The sequence below is a fragment of the Pleurodeles waltl genome, chromosome 2_1, assembly GCF_031143425.1.
Source record: "Pleurodeles waltl isolate 20211129_DDA chromosome 2_1, aPleWal1.hap1.20221129, whole genome shotgun sequence".
Taxonomy (NCBI): Eukaryota; Metazoa; Chordata; class Amphibia; order Caudata; family Salamandridae; genus Pleurodeles; species Pleurodeles waltl.
The window spans coordinates 810,549,570-810,569,012 of NC_090438.1; the positions used below are offsets into that span (position 1 = coordinate 810,549,570).

Below are 19,443 nucleotides of genomic sequence, written 5' to 3' on the forward strand. Positions count from 1 at the left end.
GAGGTGAGTGATTTTCCCTTCTGTGTACTGTTTACGGCATGTTTTTATTCGCGTTGGTTTCGCCCCGGAAAAGGTGGCGGATTGCCGGGCTGTGATAGGGTGGGCGGTACATTGTCTTCCGCCTGTCTGTTGGCGGTTACCACCGGGCTGTTTGTTTGTACCACTGTGGCGGTCGGAGTGTTAAAGTGGCTGTCTATGTTGGCGGTTTCCGCCGTGGTCGAGATTCCAATTTGTTTTCCGCCGGCCTGTTGGCGTTATTACTGCTGCTTTAACACCGACCACCAGGGTTGTAATGAGGGCCTTAGTACGTTATTGGTGGGAACTCCTGTCCTTCCTTGTGTTTTATTCGGTCATGTTATTTGGATTTATATGCTTTGTTTTTATTGGACTATGTTTTTGTCTTCTTACTGAACTTTGCAGAAGCACTTCAGGAACACATTTGGCATATGCTGTATGCAGCACTACACAAATAACACAATACTATACAGTATGCTTCTATGTACAGTATTTTTCGAGGCTGATAAATCGGCTTTGATATGTAAATGATTCACCTCTGAAGTGTCTGCGGTTCTTCCTGTTACGCAAATGGCTTTTTTGGAGGGTACCATTCTCTGTGCATGGTGATAGGCAATCAAAAAGCAGTTGGAGGTTACACAGAAAACCTGATAAAGTGGCAAATAATAAGGGTCACAGAACAGACTTAGATTGTGTATCTCAAGGAACGCAGGAGGGGCATGTAACTATTACTGCACTTTCATTTAAGTGTTCTAAACAAATCAACAAAATAAAATAAATATTAAAAAACAAAATTATTTATAATGGAAATTGCACTCTTATTGTGCACTTACATTGTTCAGAAGACTACTAGAAATTTACAGCATGGAAACCATTTTGGTCATCCGTGTACTGCTTTAAAATTACAATTATATTGCACATGTAATGTGGTAGCAATGTTACACACATTTGGACCAGTTTATCTCAGTACTTTATATATAAAGAGGAGATGTAGTCCAGAGTCTAATTCTTCATGAAACCTTGACAGAGGTGTTGTGACCCCAGCTTTAGGACTTAAATCATTAGGGAATTCTAGACAAATCACCCGTCTCCCTCTGCCTGAAACAATGAATATATGTGATTGTGAGATGAAATTATCACATACAAGGTTACCATTACTTGACACCCCCTTCAATTCACATTATATCATGGTGTCTGTAATCCAGACTCAATCTCACCACAAGTACAATAAGGTTCTATATATGGTACCGTTAGGAAAGCATAAGGACGTGATTCTGGGTACCGTGGCTGGGGTACTATTCTATTGGGCAAAAAGGCTACCACAGTCTTATAGTATTGTGAGGTGTAGGTGCCTGTGCATGTATCTTGTCTCTGTAGACAGCATTCAGGGTCAATGGGATGGTAATGGCCTGGGGAAATGAGTGTGACAGTCAGATTTTTCAATTCTGGGATTGCAGGATGGGGGACAGATTGTGTTTGTAAATCATAAATTCCAAAGGAATAGAATGACAGGCAGAATGGATGGTGCTGGAGGCATAAACCATAAATCTGTGGTGCCAAGAGTTTCCTTCAAGTGTACTATCTGATTTTGCTCAAATAAATTGGTCCGATTTTTTACAATTTATATTTTATCACATAATATACATGTAAATTTAATCTTGTATTTGAACTTGTGGAACAAATGATAAAGCACTACTGCACATGATGGGCCTTCCTGAAATTTTACTATGAAAGAACTGAGTATTTCAGAGTTTGTGGCTTTTTAGCAAATTGAAGTGTAAAACTGGATGCAAAGCACTACTTTTCCCTATTTTGTAAACATTTTTGTGGATGAGAAACACCCACCCCGAATCTCCCTAGAAGAGATCTGGTTCACTCGCTACAATTCAGGACAGGTTTTACGCCCCACCACTTTCAAGAACCATGTTAGTACCCCGATATAGATGCCATCTAAAATAGGCATGAGTCTGTGGTGTTGTATTAATCATGTTGTTATGTTGATGTCATCAGGTTTAAGGTCATGTAACATAAATCCATGGAAGATTCAGGATCATAGGTCTTATGGTGTTACTTCCTGTGATGTTGGTAAGGTTCAAGGGTAGACAATCTCACTTTCGCTTCCCCTCGTATTTTGGTGAACTGACGCCCATAGATGTTTCCCACTATAAAAAGGGTGGGCACGTTGGGGCAGCCCGGGGACGCGCATGCTGTCAACTGATTCACTCCTAACAGTTTTGTTAATGTAAGAATTTGCTCAGTCTCATAATATTTGTGTAACACTGTTTTTTGTGAGAGATTTTAGTGGAAGATTTTTTTTTTGGGAGAATATTAAATATTTAGTATAAAGGAAGGAATATTTAATGGGGAGCAGAACAGCTGAATGGAGGAACAATTGAGTAAAGTTAATGATACAATATCCTCAGAGCTAAGTGATAGAATGGAGAAGGATGTTGGCGTTGTTAACTCTAGTTTGATATGATGTGCATTTTTCATCAGCTGGAGAGGTGAAGCAAATACACTGAAAGGATGGAAAGTTAATTATAGGAGAAAACATGCTGCGGTTGAACTGGGCAAAACTAAAGGCCTCATTACAAGTGTGGTGGTCTGAGGACCGCCACACTCGCAGTGACTGTCAGACTGCCGCACTCTAGGTGGTCCAACCGCCACATTATGACTCTGGCAGATGGGCCCACCTAAAGACTACCGTCCCCACAAGGAACATGGATCCCGATGTGGTATATTGCGGTCAGGGCTGTACTCAGCTAGTGTGACGCTGAAGTCAGCGAAGCCTGGCTGATTACAACCCCACTTAATGCCAGCCTTTCCATGACATTTGCACCGCCTTGAAAAGGATGGTGGTAAGCCAGTGCTAGGGGCTTTAGGAGGCCCCTTCACTGCCATTGTCCATAGTATAGGCAGTGCAGGCCCCCCACCCTGCCCAGCACCCTTGGAAAATGCACTGTCTGCTTTGCAGACAATGCAAATTCCAAGGGTGCTGGGGTGCTATGGTATTGACCTCAGCTCCCTTCAGGGAGCCGAGGCCAATATCATAGCACTGTTCCCACCGGGCAGCCTAGCAGGAACACATTTTACAATGTTCCCGCCGGTCAGCCTGGCGGGAACATTGTAATATGCTTGGAGGATGCCACCACCATGGTGGTGGCGTCCTCCCCCCAATTTAGGCAGTCACACGGTGGGACCACCAAACTCTTAATTAGGCCCTAAGAAAGCAAAATCTGCACTGGTAGATTATGGGTTCTGTGATTGCAAAGACTTTGATGGTCCTAAGAGCATACATTAAGGGCAGGCTAAAGAACAGGAAAAAAAAAGGTTGGGAGTAAAACATGCAAACGTATAATGGTGTGATGAGTCCTCTAACCCCCTCTAGTGGTGCAGAGACTGAGATACGATGTTATTCAGATTTTGATTCAGATGAGTAGAATTTCAAGACACAGGTAGAGAAAGTTACTTTAAAAAGGTGAGAAAGATAATGATCCAGATAATTTAATTGACATTTTAGGTCATACATGTTTGATTCTTTCCTGTTATAGCACCCTCTACTCATAATGATCACGTGGCAGAATATGTAGAGTTCTGTTTAGGTAAAGAAACCCAGAAAGTTGTAAGAATTAGATTAAGATCTGAGTGTTCTAGACCCTCACTAGTTAATAAGGTGATGGCCATTCCTGAGTTTGACCTTGGCATTTGATTTTCATTGGGAATGGAGGATGAAATCCGGGTAGGGTCTAGATAAAGGTTTGCACGTGTCAAGACAGATTGCCTGATGTAATTGGACATTTGATTAAATTAGTTGATATGGCTGGCAAGGCCTGTTTCCATCGCAATAAGTTAGATGTGGATAAGCTGAGTGTAGGACAGTACCATCTTTCCTGGCATGTTACCCCCATTTTTTACTTGTGTGTCAGTTTGTTTTTGCCTGTCTCACTGGGATCCTGCTAGCCAGGACCCCAGTGCTCATAGTTGTGGCCTGAATGTGTTCCCTGTGTGGTGCCTAACTGTGTCACTGAGGCTCTGCTAATCAGAACCTCACTGCTTATGCTCTCTCTGCCTTTAACATTGTCACTTCAGGCTAGTGACCATTTTTATCAATTCTGATTGGCACACTGGAACACCCTTATAATTCCCTAATATATATGGTACCTAGATGCCCAGGGTATTGGGGTTCCAGGAGATCCCTATGGGCTGCAGCATTTCTTTTGCCACCCACAGGGAGCTCAGACCAATATTACACAGTACTGCCACTGCAGCATGAGTGAAATAACGTCCACGTTATTTCACAGCCATTTTACACTGCACTTAAGTGACTAATAAGTCACCTATATGTCTAACCCTCACTTGGTGAAGGTTAGGTGCAAAGTTACTAAGTGTGCACTAGCCAAGGTGCCCCCACATAGTTCAGGGCAATTTCCACAGACTTTGTGAGTGCGGGGACACCATTACACGCGTGCACTACATTTAGGTCAATACCTATATGTAGCTTCACAATGGTAACTCCGAATATGGCCATGTAACATGTCTAAAATCATTGAATTGTCCCCCCATGACAAATATGGTATTGGGGTGCCAATCCCATGCATCTCCGGGCTCCAGCATGGACCCCAAGTACTGCCAAACCAGCAGCTACCGCTGCTGCCAACCCACAGAAGGCAGAACAAAGTATTTCCTCTGAGAGAGGGTGTTACACCCTCTCCCTTTGGAAATAGGTGTTAAGGGCTTGAGAGGAGTAGCCTCTCCTGGCTTTTGGGAATGCTTTGAAGGGCACAGATGGTGCCCTCCTTGCATAAACCAGTCTACACCGGTTTCCCCAGCAGGTGACGTCAGAGACCCCTCCTGATAGGTGCTTACCTGACTAGGTGGCCAATCCTCCTCTGAGGGCTATTTAGGGTCTCTCTGGTGGGCTTCTCTTCAGATAACGAATGCAAGAGCTCACCAGAGTTCCTCTGCATCTCCCTCTTTGACTTCTGCCAAGGATCGACCGCTGACTGCTCCAGGACGCTTGCAAAACTGCAACAAAGTAGCAAGAAGACTACCAGCGACATTGGAGCGCCTAATCCTGTCGGCTTTCTCAACTTTTTCCTTGTGGTACATGCTATGGGGGCTGTCTGCCTTCACCCTGTGCTGGAAGCCAAGAAGAAATCTCCTGTGGGTAGACCGAATCCTCCCCCTGCTAATGCAGGCACCAAACTTCTGCTTCACCGGACCTCTGGGTCCCCCCTCATCGTGACAAGCATGGTCCCTGGAACACAGGAGCTAGATCCAAGGGACCCGACAGTCCAGTGGTCCATCTGCCCAAATTTGGTTGAGGTAAGTCCTTGCCTCCCCACGCCTGACAGTAATCCTGTGTACTGCATAAACTGCAGCTGCTAGGGCTTCTGTGCACTTTTGCAAGGAATCCTTCATGCACAGCACAGCCCAGGTCCCCAGCACTCCGTCCTGCATTGCTCAACTCGCTGAGTTGACCACTACCCTTCTTTGTAGTGTTGAGACGACCGCCATGCTCAGTTTTCTTGAACCCACGTTCAAGTTCTTCTGCAGGTGCTGCCTGCTTCTGTGTGGGCTCTCTGTGTTACTGAGCGCCCCCTCTTCCTCCTCCTCCAAGGGACTACCTCCTGGGCCTTCCTAAGCCCAGGCAGCACCCATTTTCTTCAACCAAGACCTTTGCAGCTAGCAAGGCTTGTTTGCGGTCTTTCTGCGGGGAAACAACTCTGCATCCTCCAGCACGCAGTGGGACATCTTCTGTTCAAAGGAGAAGTTCCTGGCATCTTCCGTTGTTGCAGAATCTTCAGCTTCTTCCACCCGGAGGCAGCCATTTTGCACCTTCATTTGGGGTTTAGTGGGCTCCATGTCCCCCCCCCCCCGGACACTTTCGTGACTCTTGTACTTGGTCCCCTTCCTGTGCAGGTCCTCAGGTCCAGGAATCTGTCTTCAGTGCTTTGCAGTCAGTTGTGGTCTTTGCAGAATCTCCTATCACAACTTTAGTGTGTTTCAGGGGAAGGAGGGTAACTCTACTCCTACTTTTCATGGTTTGTGTTGCCCCTAGGCCTATTGCATCCTATTGTATTCTACCGTGTTTGCACTACTTTTCTAACTGTTTACTTTCCTGATTTTGGTTTGTGTGTATATTTTGTGTATTTTACTTACCTCCTAAAGGAGTATATCCTCTGAGATATTTTTGGCACATTGTCACTAAAATAAAGTACCTTTATTTTTAGTAACTCTGAGTATTGTGATTCTTATGATATAGTGCTATATGATGTAAGTGGTATAGTAGGAGCTTTGCATGTCTCCTTGTTCAGCCTAAACTGCTCTGCTATAGCAACTTAGTAGTGCTAGAACACTACTAATCTACTAATAAGGGAGAACTGGACCTGGCACAAACTGTAAGTACCATCAGGTACCCACTATAAGCCAGGCCAGCCTCCTACACTGATACCGTAGGCACAGTGAACGGTGTGCCTTGTGGGTAACGCTGACACTGCTCTGTAGGTGATAAACAGGAAGAGTATTTTACTTCAGATTGAGCCAAGGTTAGTGGATCTTGCTAATTATGATGACGGGCAAAAGGATAAAGGTTTTTTTGTTTGGAGATGCCTTCATAAAGGATATGTCTAGGTTTGTTAGGGACTTTTTCTCTTTTCACAAGTCACAATGTGACATTACAAAAGTATTCAATGAGCATGTTCATGGATGAAGCTTAGGAACAAGCGTTCGGTTCTAACAACACCGCCCCCCATCCCCTGAGGTCAAGGGATCATCAGAAATTAATTCTCCCATGGTTACAGACCCTATTATCAAGGACAGGAGACATAACAGCTTTTTTCCAAAAGATGCATAGGGTTCAAGGTAGAGGAACACGTAGGAATTTCAGAGCAAATTTACATCAGGTAAGTATAGACCTTTCTGTTATTCACTTAAGATTGGGCAGCAGACTTGCCCAGTTTTATGGGAGATAGATTCGGATTTCATAGAACACTTGGGTTCTGCAGGCAGTTGAAGGGTTTTGGATCAATTGTTTAAGGGAACCAGTTCAGGTATGGTTTACAAAAGAGATAGTTTTCAGCAAAGAGCAGTCACAACTAGTGGACAAAGAGGTACAGGAGCTGTTAGTGAAAGGTGCTATAGCAGAGGTTCATCCAAAGACAAGAAGATTTATAATCAACTTTTTCCTGGTGGAAAGACAAGGTCGGGGAGTGGTTGACTCTATTAGATTTGTAGGATGTATATCTTACAATTCCAATTTGGGAACCACATAGATTTCTTCAATTCAGGTGGACAGAAGGATGTGGATGTTTGTATGTCTTCCTTTCAGCCTTTCATCAGCTTTGTGATGCTTCATGAAAGTCCTGTGCCCTGTGGAGGCATATCCCTAAGAAAGTTATGTAAGGTTGATTATATATCTGCCCAAAATATTGATTATGGATCAGGAGAAGCTGATGGGTGAACGTCACACAGAGTTAGCAGTGGAGTTTTGTAATACACAGGTAGAAGTTACCTTTAATTCCAAGTCAGGAAGCTCAGATCTTGGGGTTTATGGTGGATACAGTTGGGGAAATGTTGAGACTTCCTTCTTAAAAAATTCAAAGTTCTTTTCCTGGTCCTTTGAACTGTCAGGCATTGCAGACACTGAAAGCAAGGCATATACAATGTGGTTTGAAATGCTCAGCAAGGATTGTCCTTACCACAGAGGAGTTGCAATGATGGTTGAAAAAATCTGTCGGCTTGGAACAGTTGAGCAATTTTTGGGGAGAGTCCAGAGGTTATTATAGAGTTGGAAGCAAGCATAAAAAATTGAGGTACAAGTTCAATTTCAGCAGATAGTCATTGGAAAAATTAAGAGAGCAGGATGTATATAAATTGCCTGGTTTTACTAACAGGGGTGTTTACATGGAGGGCAGAGTGAGATGTTCAATGTTGCTGGAAATAGACAATGTTTCAGCAGTGGGCTAAGTGAACAAAATGGGGAGGGGGGGTCCAAGAGCACAAGAAATGGCAGATTTGGCAAAAGTGTTTTGGGAGTATTGCCTGAAGAGGAATGTTTCAGTCAAGCCGGACTATATTCTAGGATTGAACAACAGAGTGGTAGACAGGTATTTGAGGAATTTCAACAACTGACGTGATCAGAGTTCAAAGAGATCAGTTATTCTGGTTCTAGAAAGAATTGTAGGGACAGTTTGAGGTGGATCTGTTTGCAAACAGGTTTAATACTCAGGTGAGGATGTTCTTCAGCTGGCATACAGATTCTGAGTCATTAGGGATAGATGCGTCCATTCAGGCTACAGGGGTCTACAATCTTATACATTTCCAACTTTTACGATGAATGCCCAGGTGGCATTAATGTTTCACAAATGGAAGGATATTGTTATGCTGGGAACTCCTCTTTGAAGGGCCCAAGCATGGTTTCCAGTTATGCTGCTGTTATCTGTATGTTTTCCAATTCTTTTATCTTTGTTTCAAGGAATTCTGAGTAGTCTGATGTGAACGTTTCACAATTTGGTGATGTCAGGGCATTTGATATTAATAGTATGGAGAATTTTGGTAGAGCATGGGAGGTGACAATTCTTTCACAAAAAGCTACTAGAGTTATCAAGGAATCCTGGGCTCCAGGAAAAAGGAAAGTGTATAGATTGGAATGGCAAAAATGGATATGGTTGTCTGCGAAAAGAGATTTTTACCCCATTACAGTTGAATCGGTGACTGCGGTTAATTATTTAACTGAATTATTTGTGAAAGATCTGTCTTATACAACTGTTAATGAACAAAGATCAGAGATTGTGACAGGTTATGTTTTGGTAAATGGCCTAGGAGTAGGTCAGAATGTTCTCACAAGATGGGTATGAGTGTGACTTACCGGATTTGGCAGTTACAATAATTTATTTATCAATTGAACATCCTTCTTTCAGTTACATTCCTTTGGAATTATTTACTGATTTTTCTGATATTTATTTGATTTATTTTATTTTAGAGTTTTCTTTGGAGCTCTACCTTATTTTGAATAACCTTGAGTTCTTTATTGAGGGCTACTAACATTTCTACAATACTGTAATTTTCGTGGCTTGTGTGACTGATGATTCAGTTATATTTACATCTTAGTCCTATGTCTATGTTTACGACCTGGTTCAGCAGTCCCGCCCCCTCTGTTTATGGATTGGAGGATTAACGTCAGAGTACACATTTATACCTGATTTCCCACGTCCGTCTTCCTTTAGTAGTTTGTCGGCGTCATGGATACGAGGGAGAATAGCCCCAGTTCCAGAAGGTAATTAATAGTGTGTACCGCGTCTACTTTTGGACACTGTGTAACTTGTAAAATTCAACCATTTGCTTGTTTGGCTTGCCTAATAGGAAAGTTTTTCGATCCCTGTTCTCCTGAGCCGAACGTCAGGCTTTTTAGTAAAAATGAACCGCTGCGAAGAAACTCTGGTCTCCGTAGAGTATCAGGACTTGCATGATTTATGATACTTCAGTCAAGCGGCTAAGACGATTTCTTCTCTTTAGCGATATGCTGGGTTTTAACCTGCCATTAAAATAGTTATTTTCAAACTTGACCTCTAGCAGAGAGGTCTGTTAGCCATGTCCAACCGTCCCCTTTCTTTTTTCATGTGTTTACTGTTGTTATGCACATAGAGACCTGTGTCTTGAGACTCCTTGGTTCTTTGTATTAATTTAGAGTTGCAAGGCTGTCTCCTTTGCATAGATTGCTCTGTTTTGAAAAATTTCCTTGACATGACATGATTATTATTCCATCATCTAGTATAATTCTTTTTCTCTGCATGAGTATGTTTGTGTTTATTTCAGTCACTTAGAGCCACTCATAGTTGGGGTAAAACAGGTGACTGTGTCATATCAATGTTGTCCCAAAGATTGTTTTTTTTGGTTCTATATTGTGCACTAAGGATTTTAGAAATTATACACACCGTAGACGCAATAGGTCTGCAGCATGGATACAGTTGTTTATAGCCTCTCCTTAGGCGTACCATGCATAATGTGTGAAGCAATCATTAATTATGTACAGAATAGCTATGTTTTAGTGCATACATCACTTTTCACTATATTGCAAGCGTCATTTTGCAAGTAAATAGAAGAATATCCACAAGAGAGAATAGTATTGAGTAGAATTATTATTATTTTTTTCCATATTGTTTCCTTTATAATGATTAGGACTAATTGTCTAACCGCCTGAATTAATAAAAAGACCAGCCACAGTATTGATTGGTAAGCACCACTTTAATGGTTCTTGGTCACCAGAAGAGTCCTACACTTGAGTCTTAGAGAACATTCATTTATGAACACAGTTGTATAGTTAGCCCAGACTAATGGTGGCTTATTTTTGTGTTTCCTTTTTAACTTTAATTCTCTTGTTTGTGCTCTTGACCTTTGTCACTCTAGGTTGGTCCATCTGAAAATACACTCATTGATCAACTGAGTGAGTAGAAAACGCAATATTATTATTTTCATTATACATCATTGCATCATTTTTTGTTGGAGAAGATAATGTTTCAGTCCTGAAGAAGCGCCATTAGATCTGTATGGACAAGGTAAGACGCGAAACATGTTGACTGGTACAGTGGCATAAGAAATAGGGGGTTATTACAACTTTGGAGGAGGTGTTAATCCGTCCCAAATGTGATGGATATACCACCAGCCGTATTACGAGTCCCATAGGATATAATGGACTCGTAATACGGCTGGTGGTGGATTAACACCTCCTCCAAAGTTGTAATAACCCCCATAGTGTTTCTCAACCACTTGTTTATGAGAAATGGCACCATCACTCCCCGATACCCGTCTTTTTGTTTTTAATCTTGACTACCTCCCTTTGACTCCAATTAAAGGGATTTTCCTAAGGGGAGTCGAGCCAATCTTAATTTTTCTTTTCTCTCCACTTTTTCTGGTATTGGTTTGCACAGTACTCTGGTTTAGTGACCCCATTGTGAGTCCCGTCAGACATTGCAGCACCAGTCTGGCGTGGAGCAAGCTCAGTGATGAAATTTGAGGGCTTTTGCTCCTTAGGGCACAAAACTCACTAGTAGTGTCTTCTTTTTGGAACAGTGTATCTTGTTTTGATTTATGTTCTCACAAGAGGACTGTTAAGGAGAATTAGAATTTCTAATCCTCTAGTGTCTAGATATAATTCTTTTTGGGATGTTTCTAGCGTTTTGAGTTTTTTGGCCAATCGAACTTTATATGAGGATTGTCTTTGAAAGATTTTCCATTCAAATTGACTATGTTATAGTGTTTCATATTGTTAAGAAGAGTTACTGATGTGTGTGCTTTGCATGTCTCAAGCAGGTTATTTGGTTATTCACCAAAAGGAATATGCTTTTATTTGTCCAAAAGAACAAAAACACATTGTATGACTATGTTTATCCAGATTTCAGTGATAATGAGAAGTTATGTGACGTTAGCTGTGTAAAGGTGTATGCAAAACAAACAAAGGAGGTTAGACCTTATGGTGTAACTCTGTTGCTCATATCTCTTAAGAAATCATTCAAAGCTGTGTCACCTCCCACACTGGGTAAAAGAGAGTATAATGAGAGTAGATATGGATATACAGGGAGTGCAGAATTATTAGGCAAGTTGTATTTTTGAGGATTAATTTTATTATTGAACAACAACCATGTTCTCAATGAACCCAAAAAACTCATTAATATCAAAGCTGAATATTTTTGGAAGTAGTTTTTAGTTTGTTTTTAGTTTTAGCTATGTTAGGGGGATATCTGTGTGTGCAGGTGACTATTACTGTGCATAATTATTAGGCAACTTAACACAAAAAATATATATACCCATTTCAATTATTTATTATTACCAGTGAAACCAATATAACATCTCAACATTCACAAATATACATTTCTGACATTCAAAAACAAAACAAAAACAAATCAGTGACCAATATAGCCACCTTTCTTTGCAAGGACACTCAAAAGCCTGCCATCCATGGATTCTGTCAGTGTTTTGATTTGTTCACCATCAACATTGCGTGCAGCAGCAACCACAGCCTCCCAGACACTGTTCAGAGAGGTGTACTGTTTTCCCTCCTTGTAAATCTCACATTTGATGATGGACCACAGGTTCTCAATGGGGTTCAGATCAGGTGAACAAGGAGGCCATGTCATTAGATTTCCTTCTTTTATACCCTTTCTTGCCAGCCACGCTGTGGAGTACTTGGACGCGTGTGATGGAGCATTGTCCTGCATGAAAATCATGTTTTTCTTGAAGGATGCAGACTTCTTCCTGTACCACTGCTTGAAGAAGGTGTCTTCCAGGAACTGGCAGTAGGACTGGGAGTTGAGCTTGACTCCATCCTCAACCCGAAAAGGCCCCACAAGCTCATCTTTGATGATACCAGCCCAAACCAGTACTCCACCTCCACCTTGCTGGCGTCTGAGTCAGACTGGAGCTCTCTGCCCTTTACCAATCCAGCCACGGGCCCATCCATCTGGCCCATCAAGACTCACTCTCATTTCATCAGTCCATAAAACCTTAGAAAAATCAGTCTTGAGATATTTATTGGCCCAGTCTTGACGTTTCAGCTTGTGTCTTGTTCAGTGGTGGTCGTCTTTCAGCCTTTCTTACCTTGGCCATGTCTCTGAGTATTGCACACCTTGTGCTTTTGGGCACTCCAGTGATGTTGCAGCTCTGAAATATGGCCAAACTGGTGGCAAGTGGCATCGTGGCAGCTGCACGCTTGACTTTTCTCAGTTCATGGGCAGTTAATTTGCGCCTTGGTTTTTCCACACGCTTCTTGCGACCCTGTTGACTATTTTGAATGAAACGCTTGATTGTTCGATGATCACGCTTCAGAAGCTTTGCAATTTTAAGAGTGCTGCATCCCTCTGCAAGATATCTCGCTATTTTTGACTTTTCTGAGCCTGTCAAGTCCTTCTTTTGACCCATTTTGCCAAAGGAAAGGAAGTTGCCTAATAATTATGCACACCTGATATAGGGTGTTGATGTCATTAGACCACACCCCTTCTCATTACAGAGATGCACATCACCTAATATGCTTAATTGGTAGTAGGCTTTCGAGCCTATACAGCTTGGAGTAAGACAACATGCATAAAGAGGATGATGTGGTCAAAATACTAATTTGCCTAATAATTCTGCACTCCCTGTAAGTGTGTTTGGGGCTCATTCTCTTTGAGGAGCTTTGTCTTTAAAAGCCTTTATGATGGAAGGCAGATTGCAGGGCATTTTAAGGTGTACCTATTGGTCTAACCACTCATTTTACATGAAGTTTAACTTCAAGTCTATTAAGAGTGAGGCAAGTTGATTGATTGGAAAGCTTTGAACTTCCAAAATCTTGGCCTACAGGTCTTACCATAAAATGTAGATTTTCTACAGCCTGGTGGGCAGAAAATCTTGATTTTATTAAAGACACAGAAGCTAATATTATCCCTTCTTTTATCCCACCCTCTGTAATGACAAATGTACTGTTTTGGTGCAGCTCAAGGTAATGTTTAACCCGGGTGGAAGTCTTCGGACATTATGCTGGTGCAGAGGATATTATGCATTTAAAGTTGAAAGAGAAAGATTGAATTTTCTTCAGACTTTGGAAAATGTTCATGTTCCTTAAAGATGTTACGTTTCAAGGTCACTTTGCAGGTTATGATCCAGCATAAAAAAAAGAAGATGGCTGAGTATGCAGTGTTTTTGTATCATCTCAAATTCTATTGTGTTCTGTGTTCTTTAAAGGAGCAGCTGTGTATAGTGGCAGTAAAGGAGATTGCATAGTATTAGCCTCTGTGTCTTTAATGCAATACAGATTTTCTACCCACCAGACTGTGGAAAATCTACATTTTGTAAGCCTAAAATGGCTTTACATATGAAATTGCCTGCACTGCTTCGTCATAAATCAATGAGGAAAATGCAGTCCCCTGTTTTTTTTCAAAATCTCCCTTTTTCCAATATCAAAATGTTGGTATGTGTGAAAATGTAACAGAGTAGTTCACGAGAATTTTGTTAATGACTTTTGTAGGGCATTATCACCAGCTCATCTCTCCAATCAGCAGTTTGAACAAAAAAATATTTTTTTCAGCTGCTAATTGCTCATCCTGCTCTGCATCTGCACAGTCAGACCACCAGTAGCGACTGCTGCCAGGAAGAGGTGGGAGTGCGGGGGGCAGAGGTGGGGGATGGGACCAATAATATTTTTTTGTAAACGTATCTGCTTCTTCGGTGTTTCGCTGCTCCCACCGCCTAATTCTTCTTGTCTTCTTCCTCTCCTACCCACCCAATCATGATGCGTTCTCATTACCAACCAGACAGAAGTGCCAGGATTGAACTGAGTGGACAGAAATGCCACTCAGTGTGAGAGTGGGAGACTGCACTTAGGCCCTCATTATGAACACTGCGGTGTTAACCGCCATGTTCAGGCCGGCGGTCATTTCATTGACTGCCAGCCCCCCTGGGATCCCGCCAGCCGCATAATAAACATTCTGCTGGGCCGGCGGGCAGAAACATTGTTTCCACCTGCCGGCCCAGCAGAATGCCTGGCCGGGACATTGCCTACGGCTCCACATGGAGCCGCCATCAATGCCTGTGTGTGGCAGGTGCAGCTGCACCCGTCGCGCAGATCACTGCCCGTAAATCGGGCAGTGACCTGCTTATGGGGCCCCCAGGGGGGCCCCGGAGCACCCCTTCCACCAGCCTTTCAGGCTGGGGGCAGTAGGGATTATTATCCGAAGGACAGCAGCGCTGCCCTGTCTGATAATGATTCCTTCCACCATCAGGCTGCCTGGCGGAAGCAGCCTGGTGGTGGTGGAAGGCCGCCTATGGCGGCCCTCCATGTGTCCATTATATGGCGGTTCGGCCCGCCATGCCGGTGGCGGGCTTTTCACCCGCCACCGGCATGGTGGGCTGAACCGCCGGGGTTCATTATGACCCCCTTAGTCTCCACCTGGCTGTGCAGCACAGCCGGGTGAAGAGTTCTAGGTGTGCATGTCAGTTTAGCCGGCCTCGGACTGACATAAAAGTGCACATGTCACTCCTCCTCCCTGCTGATGTGGGAGTGGCTGACCCGCCGCGCCCTCATTAAGTGGAAAAGTAAAGTGATAATAAAATACTTTTATTATCGCTTTATTTTGCTCCTTTCAGCAGCAGAGCGATGCTCCTCTGCCATAGCGGAGGGGCCAGCCCTGCAAACTGCAATAAATATTGCACTTTCTGTGCTTTTGTTAAATGCTGTAGTATTGTATTTTTTCTTTAACCAGTTCTGTGCCGGGGACGTAATGGTTCCATCCCACGGCACAGTGCTCCTTTGCCGAGGACATAACCATTATGTCCCCGCACCAGAGCTCGCAGGCAGCTCTAGCGCTCCCTCTGTGGGCTTCCTCCCATCCCCCCCCATGGCAGGGATGGAAGGGGAATCGCTTCCCCTTCCACCCCAATCCCCCCTGACCCCTCCCCCAGTGACGTCTCATCAGGGGCCGCCTCCCATCATGCTGGAAGCTGAGCTTCCAGCGCGATCGGAAGAGAAATGCAGAGCATTTCTCTTCCAATCATGTGATGGGGGCCTGAGAGGCTTCAAAGGGAAGGAAAGGAAAGGAATTTCCTTCCCTTTGAAGTCTCTCAGAGCTTTTCAGCAGCCGGATCGTGAAACGATCCGGCTGCTGAAATGCCCACTAGACACCAGGGATCATTTTCAAAAAGGAAATTGGCATAAGGGGAGCGACCCCTTGGGCAAGGGTCACTCCCCAGTGGGGCAATTTATTTTCAAGGCCTTTTCTGCCCCCCGGGGGCAGATCGGCCTATTGTAATTCGGCTGATCTGCTCCCAAGGGGGGCAGAAACCTCTAGGCGCCAGGGATCACTTTTTTTGTCTTCATTTTTTAGAGGTGGGGAGTGACCTCTTAGGCAAGGGTCGCTCCCCTAGGAGGCATATTATATCAACGCCATTTCTGATCGGCCTATTTTCATTAGGCCAATCTGCCCCCAAGAGGGGCAGAAACCACTAGACACCAGGAAAGTTTTTTTTTTAAGGTCCATTTCACGCAAGGGGAGCGACCCATTAGGCAAGGGTCGCTCCCCGGGAGGGGGCAAATTTATTTTAGGCAAACCTCTAGGCACCAAGGTTTTTTTTTGTTTGTTTTACAGATGGGGAGGGACCCCTTAGGCAAGGGTCGCTCCCCTGGGGGGCAAATTGTATTTAGGCCATTTCTGCCCCACTTGGGGGCAGATTGGCCTATTTTTATTAGGCCAATCTGTCCCCAAGGGGGGCAGAAACCACTAGACACGTGGGATTTTTTTTTTATACTTGCGCATAAGGGGAGCAGCCTCTTGGGTAAGGGCCGCTCCCCGGGGGGGAGAATATTTTTAGGCCTTTTCTGACTCCCCTGGGGGCAGATCGGCCCATGGGGGCAGAAACCCCTAAACACCAGGGATATATTTTTGTTTATGTTTACTTTTGTTTTTTATATATGGGGCGTGACCTCTTAGGCAAGGGTTGCTCCCCTGGGGAGCTAATTGCATTTAGACCATTTCTGCCCCCCTTGGGGGCAAATCAGCCTATTTTTGTTAGGCCAATCTATCCCCAAGGGGGGCAGAAGCCACTAGACATCAGGTATTTTTATTTTTTTGAGCCAATTTCACGCAATGGAGCAACCCCTTAGGCAACAGTCGTTCCCCTGGGGGGCAAACTTATTTTAGGCCACTTCTGCTCCCCTTAGGGGCAGATCGGTCTATTTCTATTAGGCCAATATGCCCCCCGGGGTGGCAGAAACCACTAAGTCACCAGGGATTGGTGTGTGTGTATGTGTGCGTTTTGTTTGGGGGGTAGCCCCTTGGGCACATTTCTGATGGCCATATCTGCCACGCCTATTTTTGGAAGGCAGAAAGCCCACCAGAAACCAGGGAAGATTACTTTTTCCAAATAAGAGGGTGGGGGTATGGCCATACCCCTACCCCAAAAAAAATGGGGCCAAAGTTGTTCTGCCCACCAGTGGGTAGATGGGGCAATTCCCCTCGATCCACACCCCAGGGGGCAGAAAGTCTACTAGATGCCAGGGAATTAAAAAAAATAGTGGGGGGGGTGTCTACCAACTAGTATAGGCCTGGTTATGCCCCCACCCCAACTGAAGGGGGTAGCAGTCTTTCAGCTCTCCCCCCACACACTAAAACATCTTATCCCATGGCAAGCAAGAAGACATTTGATTATTTGGGGTTTTGGTTTGACATTTGGGCCATGACAGCTTGGCTAACTCTCAAAATCATCCCACTTGGAATGGTGAGTGCTGCACTTTATGCACTTTGGGACGCTGCCATGTACAAAAATCCACAAGACCTAGACACATCTGAAAACTAAACATCTGGGTGATTCCAGGGCGGTGTGCTTTACATGCATCGCGCATCATTTTCTTACCCACAATGCCCGCAAACCTCCAACTTTGCTGGAAATCACACATTTTTGTGATAGAACCTTCCGGAATCTGCAGGAATACACAAAATTCCTACCAACCAGCATTGTCTCATCTATACCGATAAATATTATGCTGCACTTGTCAGCCTAAAAATGTTTTTTTTCAAACTGCCCTTTTGGACCTGCTTTGGTTCCTTGTCAGTTTCAACATGTTTTTGGCTCTTCCCTGTCACAGGCACTTGGCCCACCTACACAAGTGAGGTATAATTTTTACCAGGAGACTGAGGGGAACATTGAGTGGTAGGGAATTTGTCCCGTGCGGTGATCTCACACAGAAATGTGGGAAAAATTTGATTTATTTAGCTAAATTTGAGTTTTGCTGAGGATTGTGGGTAAGAAAACATTGGGGGATCCACGCAAGTCACACCTCCCTGGGCTCCCTTGGGTGTCTAGTTTTCAGAAATGTCTGCGTTTGGTAGGGTTCCCTCGTTGGCTGCTGAGCCCAGGACCAAAAACGCAGGTGCCCCCCGCAAAAACAGGTAGTTTTGTGTTTTATAATTTTTATGTGTCCAGATAGTGTTTTGGGGCATTTCCTTTTTGCGGGCAGTAGGCCTACTCACACAAGTGAGGTACCATTTTTATCGGGAGACTTGGGGGAATGCTGGGTGGAAGGAAATTTGGGGCTCCTCTCAGATTCCAGAACTTTCTGTCAGTGAAATCTGAGGAAAAAGTGTTTTTTTGCCCAAATTTTGAGGTTTGCAAAGGATTCTGGGTAACAAAACCTGGTGAGAGCCCCACAAGTCACCCTATCTTGGATTCCCCTAGGTGTCTAGTTTTAAAAAATGTGCAGGTTTGGTAGGTTTCCCTAGGTGCTGGCTGAGCTAGAGGCCAAAATCTACAGCTAGGCACTTTGCAAAAAACAAGTCAGATTTCAATGTAAAAATGTGATGTGTACATGTTGCATTTCCTGTCACGAGCATTAGGCCTAGCCACGCAAGTGAGGTAGCACTTTTATCAGGAGACATGGGGGAACACAGAATGGCAAAACAAGTGTTATCGCCCCTTGTCTTTCTCTACATTTTTTTCCTTCCAAATGTAAGACAGTGTGTAAAAAAGACGTTTATTTGAGAAATTCTCTGTAATTCACATGATAGTATGCGCACCCCGTTTATTTCAGCTGTTATTTTCTGTAGAAAACCCTTGTAGGATCTACACAAATTAACCCTTGCTGAATTCAGAATTGTGTCTACTTTTCAGAAATGTTTAGCTGTCTAGGATCCAGCATTGGTTTCACACCCATTTCTGTCATTAACTGGAAGGAGGCTGAAAGCCCAAAAAATAGTAAAAATGTGGTATGTCCCAGTAAAATGCCAAAATTGTGTTGAAAAATGTGGTTTTCTGATTCAGGTCTGCCTGTTCCTGAAAGCTGTGAAGATGGTGACTTTAGCACCACAAACCCTTTGTTGATGCAATTTCCAGAGAAAAGACCACAAGCCTTCTTCTGCAGCCCTTTTTTCTCATTTCTTGAAAAAACTGAATGTATTTTGGCTAAATTCTTGGTCTCCTTCAGGTGAACCCACAAACTCTGGGTACCCCTAGAATCCCTAAGATGTTGGAAAAAAAGAACGCAAACGTGGTGTGGATAGCTTATGTGGACAAAACCTTATGAGGGCCTAAGCGCAAACTGCCCCAAATAGCCAAAAAAAGGCTTGGCACAGGAGGGGAAAAGGCCTGGCAGCGTAGAGGTTAAAGAAAACCAGACTAAAAGATGCACGGATATAGATTGGTTGATAAAATGAGGGATAGAGCAACACGAAGAGCAGGACAGGTGGCAAGGGGGGTTGTAAGGTGAAAACACATGAGAGAGACAGTAATATGAAGCACTGTATGGGGGTGAAGTACAACAGGAATAGAGAAACATAGAGTGTGTGAAGGGAGAGAGGTGTTTTCTGAAGAAAGAGAAGCACAGGAGTAAAAGAGCAGGAAATCACATGCACTCTGATGGAGTGCTCAATCAAAAAGAAAAAAGTAGTTCCCTAAAAGCAAGCAGTGGAA

The 19,443-nt window shown here is 43.7% G+C and overlaps 1 protein-coding gene across 2 annotated transcripts in view; it reads left to right on the forward strand.

Moving 5' to 3' along the window:
• The first annotated feature begins 10,547 nt into the window (after window positions 1–10,547).
• The window catches only part of C2_1H6orf62 (chromosome 2_1 C6orf62 homolog), a 114,885-nt gene continuing 105,989 nt past the window's right edge, over window positions 10,548–19,443 (forward strand). For both annotated transcript variants that reach the window (XM_069218706.1, XM_069218716.1), the window contains exon 1: window positions 10,548–10,571. In XM_069218706.1, coding sequence (XP_069074807.1) covers window positions 10,563–10,571 — 9 coding nt within the window. In that variant the 5' untranslated portion in view covers window positions 10,548–10,562. The remainder of the gene's footprint in view (window positions 10,572–19,443) is intronic.